Source organism: Panulirus ornatus, chromosome 5 (assembly GCF_036320965.1).
Source record: "Panulirus ornatus isolate Po-2019 chromosome 5, ASM3632096v1, whole genome shotgun sequence".
NCBI classification, from domain to species: domain Eukaryota; kingdom Metazoa; phylum Arthropoda; class Malacostraca; order Decapoda; family Palinuridae; genus Panulirus; species Panulirus ornatus.
This window is the reverse complement of record NC_092228.1, coordinates 29,521,562-29,527,996: the sequence shown is the minus strand read 5'-3', so window position 1 is coordinate 29,527,996 and position 6,435 is coordinate 29,521,562. Positions and strand designations below refer to the sequence as shown.

The 6,435-nt window shown below is 48.0% G+C and overlaps 1 protein-coding gene across 6 annotated transcripts in view; it reads left to right on the top strand.

Annotated features, from left to right (window-relative positions):
• Positions 1-2,381: 2,381 nt before the first annotated feature.
• LOC139748649 (17S U2 SnRNP complex component HTATSF1-like) overlaps positions 2,382-6,435 on the top strand; it is a 134,864-nt gene continuing 130,810 nt past the window's right edge. The window contains exon 1 of one of the 6 annotated variants that reach the window (XM_071661905.1): positions 2,382-2,533. Coding sequence is in view for 2 of the 6 variants with exons in the window: in XM_071661900.1 (XP_071518001.1) it covers positions 2,518-2,533 (16 nt within the window). In the remaining 4 variants the exon portion in view is untranslated. Of the gene's footprint in view, positions 2,576-6,435 lie in introns of all 6 variants that reach the window. The other 5 variants (XM_071661902.1, XM_071661906.1, XM_071661903.1 and 2 more) reach the window with 5 other exon arrangements.

Genomic DNA, 6,435 nt, shown 5'->3' with positions numbered 1-6,435 from the left:
TAATTACCACTACCAGCATACAGAGACGGTGGCCATTGTTATCAGTGGCACGTCAGTGGCGGTGGTTGAACCCACTACAGGTGTGCGGCTACTTGCTCCAGATGATTGTTGGCAGAGGTTTTTTGTTGGTAGTGGTTGTAGTCAAACGTCACATGTTTTAACTGGTCTATGTGCACTAGTGGTCGCTGGCAGTGGTCGTGGCCATAACTTGTGCCCTGCACTGGTCGCTCACTATGGTCGTGGGCCTGAAATATACGTATAACTGGTCGCTGGCAGTGGTCGTGGCCACAACACGTGCACTGACTGGTCGCTAACTGTGGTCGTGGGTATGAAATACGTGCTGTAACTGGTCGCTGGCAGTGGTCATGGACACAACACGTGCCCTGATTGGTCGTTGGCATTGGTCGTGGCCACAACCAATTTACTTTGACTGGTCGCTGGCAGTGGTACTGGCCACACGTGCACTGACTGGTCGCTGGCAGTGGTCGTGGCCACAATCAATTTGCCCTGACTGGTCGCTGGCAGTGGTAGTGGCCACAACACGTGCCCTGACTGGTCGTTGGCATTGATCGTGACCACCACCAATTTGCCCTGACTGGTCGCTGGTAGTGGTAGTGGCCACACGTGCACTAACTGGTCGCTGGCATTGGCCGTGGCTACAATCAATTTGCCCTGACTGGTCGCTGGTAGTGGTCGTGGCCACAACACGTTCCCTGACTGGTCGCTGGCAGTGGTCGTGGCCACAACACGTTCCCTGACTGGTCGCTGGCAGTGGTCGTGGCCACACACGTGCCCTGAATGGTCGCTGGCAGTGGTCGTGGCCACAACACGTTCCCTGACTGGTCGCTGGCAGTGGTCGTGGCCACAAAACGTGTCCTGACTGGTCGTTGGCAGTGGTCGTGGCCACAACCAATTTGCCCTGACTGGTCGCTGGCAGTGGTCGTGGCCACAACACGTTCCCTGACTGGTCGTTGGCACTGGTCGTGGCCACAACCAATATGCACTGACTGGTCGCTGGCAGTGGTAGTGGCCATATGTGCAGTGACTGGTCGCTGGCATTGGTCGTGGCCACAATCAATTTGCCCTGACTGGTCGTTGTCAGTGGTCGTGGCCACAACCAATTTCCACTGACTGGTCGCTGGCAGTGGTCGTGGCCACAACACGTGTCCTGACTGGTCGTTGGCATTGGTCGTGGCCACAACCAATTTGCACTGACTGGTCGCTGGCAGTGGTAGTGGCCATATGTGCCCTGACTGGTCGCTGGCAGTGGTCGTGGCCACTACCAATTTGCCCTGACTGGTCGCTGGCAGTGGTCGTGACCACAACACGTTCCCTGACTGGTCGCTGGCAGTGGTCGTGGCCCCAACACGTTCCCTGACTGGTCGCTGGCAGTGGTCGTGGCCACAACACGTTCCCTGACTGGTCGCTGGCAGTGGTCGTGGCCACAACCAATTTGCCCTGACTGGTCGCTGGCAGTGGTCGTGGCCACAATCAATTTGCCCTGACTGGTCGCTGGCAGTGGTCGTGGCCACAACACGTTCCCTGACTGGTCGCTGGCAGTGGTCGTGGCCACAACACGTTCCCTGACTGGTCGCTGGCAGTGGTCGTGGCCACAACACGTGCCCTGACTGGTCGCTGGTAGTGGTCGTGGCCACAACACGTTCCCTGACTGGTCGCTGGCAGTGGTCGTGGCCACAACACGTTCTCTGACTGGTCGCTGGCAGTGGTCGTGGCCACAACACGTTCCCTGACTGGTCGCTGGCAGTGGTCGTGGCCACAACACGTTCTCGGACTGGTCGCTGGCAGTGGTCGTGGCCACAAAACGTACCCTGACTGGTCGCTGGCAGTGGTCGTGGCCACAACACGTTCCCTGACTGGTCGCTGGCAGTGGTCGTGGCCACAACACGTTCCCTGACTGGTCGCTGGCAGTGGTCGTGGCCACAACACGTTCCCTGACTGGTCGCTGGCAGTGGTCGTGGCCACAACACGTTTTCGGACTGGTCGCTGGCAGTGGTCGTGGCCACAACACGTTCCCTGACTGGTCGCTGGCAGTGGTCGTGGCCACAACACGTGCCCTCACTGGTCGCTGGCAGTGGTCGTGGCCACAACACGTTCCCTGACTGGTCGCTGGCAGTGGTCGTGGCCACAACACGTGCCCTCACTGGTCGCTGGCAGTGGTCGTGGCCACAACACGTTCCCTGACTGGTCGCTGGCAGTGGTCGTGGCCACAACACATGCCCTGACTGGTCGCTGGCAGTGGTCGTGGCCACAACACGTTCCCTGACTGGTCGCTGGCAGTGGTCGTGGCCACAACACATGCCCTGACTGGTCGCTGGCAGTGGTCGTGGCCACAACACGTTCCCTGACTGGTCGCTGGCAGTGGTCGTGGCCACAACACATGCCCTGACTGGTCGCTGGCGGTGATGGTCGCTACGGTAACAACGCCGTCCAGTCCTTCCCCCGGACCAACAACAAACATAAACAAACCGACAATTATTCCTTGTTGATACGCCATGCATGCACAACCCACCTGGTAGAGTTGTGTGTTGTGTTGTGGTTGTTGCATGATTGGTGGGTATGTTGTTGTACACATGTTGTAAACAGGAAGGGTAATTATACACAGGGTGTCCAAGTGTTTTAGAAAGCGAAATGATAATTATGTAAATATTTTCTAGTTAGTTGATGGTAGTTAATTGGGTAATTGGAGGTCACTAGCCGCCCTATTTTGCCGACTGGTCCCGTGGAGGATACACCACGCAGGGTCTGTTGCCTCCAGCGATGCATGATAATAGAATATGAACATCAATGGTTATAACAAGAACAACTTGGTTGTTTTATTATATAATGTATAACAAAGCGTTTATGATGATCTGGTCAAAATGTGATTTTATTAGAAAATGTGCGTTAAAACTGAAGCATCAGCATCAGTCAACAGAACTTGTGAAAACTTCATCTAACTTTACATGGCGCAGCTTCAACCAAACTTATGAAAACTTCACATAACTTGACATGGTGCAGCTTCAACCAAACTTATGAAAACTTCACATAGCTTTACATGGCGCAGCTTCAACCAAACTTATGAAAACATCTAATTTTACATGGCGCAGCTTCAACCAAACTTATGAAAACTTCATCTAACTTTACATGGCTCAGCTTTAACCAAACTTATGAAAACTTCATCTAACTTTACATGGCGCAGCTTCAACCAAACTTATGAAAACTTCATCTAACTTTACATGGCTCAGCTTTAACCAAACTTATGAAAACTTCATCAAACTTTACATGGCTCAGCTTCAACCAAACTTATGAAAACTTCATCTAACTTTACATGGCGCAGCTTCAACCAAACTTATGAAAACTTCATCTAACTTTACATGGCGCAGCTTCAACCAAACTTATGAAAACTTCATCAAACTTTACATGGCTCAGCTTCAACCAAACTTATGAAAACTTCACATAACTTGACATGGCGCAGCTTCAACCAAACTTATGAAAACTTCACATAACTTGACATATATTCAGCCCGGGCTCAGCCTCACCTGATGGTCCAGTATTATCTTCATGATCTGCCATGTTAGTATCCTGTGTTGTAGGAGGGCAGAATTTACGACCCTACTGGAAATTAAGTTTGTAAAACGTTAGTAGTGTATCCTAGTGGAAGCTACTGTAAAACGTTAGTAGGGTATCCTAGTGGAAGCTACTATGTACATAGTAGGGTATCCTAGTGGAAGCTACTAGGCACCTAGTAGGTTTTCCTAGTGGAAGCTGCTATGTACCTATTAGGGTATCCTAGTGGAAGCTACTAGGTACCTATTAGGTTTTCCTAGTGGAAGCTGCTATGTACCTATTAGGGTATCCTAGTGGAAGCTACTAGGTACCTAGTAGGTTTTCCTAGTGGAAGCTGCTATGTACCTATTAGGGTATCCTAGTGGAAGTTACTGTCTACCTTGTGGTGGTGTATTGCACATGTGTATACCTATCATAATGTATTAGGGTTACTGAATAAAGTTAGTCATCAGTCATTTATGGACGCTGTCCACAGAGAACAATCTTATGGCTTTTGATGGTTCTTTTGATTTATGTAACTCTTATTCCATGTTTTCTCAATAATTTCGTGATTCCCTCCATTATCATTAACTGTTACTGTGTGGTAATATAAAATAGAATGTGCCAGATCACCCTCTTCCAGTCTACACGATTTCTACCATGTATAGGAAGTTAGTTTATACACATTTCTTCTAAGCCCGTAATTTATTTCAGTGGTGCTCCTAAAATGAACTCTGTACTAAGTAGCTTCTTCCTTCCATAATTGTTGGTGTGGATTATTTTGCTATCATTATTGATTGCTGGAAATGAGATGTTTAAGGACAGTATGTGGTGTGAGGTGGTTTGATTGAGTAATAATAGGGTAAGAGAGATGTGTGGTAATAAAAAAAAAAGGGTTGAGAGAGCAGAAGAGGGTGTTTTTAGATGGTTTGATCACATGGAGAGAATGAGCGAGGAAAGATTGACAAAGAGGATATATGTGTCAGAGATGGAGGGAATGAGGAGAAGTGGGAGAGCCAAATTGGAGGTGGAAAGATGGAGTGAAAAAGATTTTGAATGATCGGGCCTGAACATGTAGGAGAGTGAAAGGCGTGCAAGGAATAGAGTGAATTGGAACGATGTGGTATACTGGGGTCGATGTGCTGTCAATGGATTGAACCAGGGCATATGAAGTGTCTGGGGTAAACCATGGAAAGTTCTGTGGGGCCTGGATGTGGAAAGGGAGCTGTGGTTTCGGTGCATTATACATGACAGCTAGAGACTGCGTGTGAATGAATGTGGTCTTTGTTGTCTATTCCTAGTGCTACCTCGTGCACATTCGGGGGGAGGGGGTTGTAATTTCATGTGTGGCGGGGTGGCGATGGGAATGAATAAAGGCATACAGTATGAATTATGTACATGTGTATATATGTATATGTCTGTGTGTATATATATGAATATGTATGCGTTGAGATGTATAGGTATGTATATTTGCGTGTGTGGACGTGTATTTATATACATATGTATGTGGGTGGGTTGGGCCATTCTTTCATCTGTTTCCTTGCGCTACTTCGCTAACGCAGGAGACAGCGACAAAGTGAAATGAAAAAATAAATTGATAAAATATTTTTATTATTATTATTATTTTTTTTTTTTTTTTTTTTATACTTTGTCGCTGTCTCCCGCGTTTGCGAGGTAGCGCAAGGAAACAGACGAAAGAAATTCCCCAACCCCCCCATACACATGTACATACACACGTCCACACACACAAATATACATACCTACACAGCTTTCCATGGTTTACCCCGGACGCTTCACATGCCTTGATTCAATCCACTGACAGCACGTCAACCCCTGTATACCACATCGCTCCAATTCACTCTATTCCTTGCCCTCCTTTCACCCTCCTACATGTTCAGGCCCCGATCACACAAAATCTTTTTCACTCCATCTTTCCACCTCCAATTTGGTCTCCCTCTTCTCCTCGTTCCCTCCACCTCCGACACATATATCCTCTTGGTCAATCTTTCCTCACTCATTCTCTCCATGTGCCCAAACCATTTTAAAACACCCTCTTCTGCTCTCTCAACCACGCTCTTTTTATTTCCACACATCTCTCTTACCCTTACGTTACTTACTCGATCAAACCACCTCACACCACACATTGTCCTCAAACATCTCATTTCCAGCACATCCATCCTCCTGCGCACAACTCTATCCATAGCCCACGCCTCGCAACCATACAACATTGTTGGAACTACTATTCCTTCAAACATACCCATTTTTGCTTTCCGGGATAATGTTCTCGACTTCCACACATTTTTCAAGGCTCCCAAAATTTTCGCCCCCTCCCCCACCCTATGATCCACTTCCGCTTCCATGGTTCCATCCGCTGACAGATCCACTCCCAGATATCTAAAACACTTCACTTCCTCCAGTTTTTCACCATTCAAACTCACCTCCCAATTGACTTGACCCTCAACCCTACTGTACCTAATAACCTTGCTCTTATTCACATTTACTCTTAACTTTCTTCTTCCACACACTTTACCAAACTCCGTCACCAGCTTCTGCAGTTTCTCACATGAATCCGCCACCAGCGCTGTATCATTATTATTATTATTATTATTATTATTTTTATTGGATTACGTGTTAATTGACAGGCGTGCGAAAGAGAGACTTTTGGATGTTAATGTGCTGAGAGGTGCAACTGGAGGGATGTCTGATCATTATCTTGTTGAGGCTAAGGTGAAGATTTGTATGGGTTTTCAGAAAAGAAGAGTGAATGTTGGGGTGAAGAGGGTGGTGAGAGTAAGTGAGCTTGAGAAGGAGACCTGTGTGAGGAAGTACCAGGAGAGACTGAGTACAGAATGGAAAAAGGTGAGAACAATGGAAGCAAGGGGAGTGGAA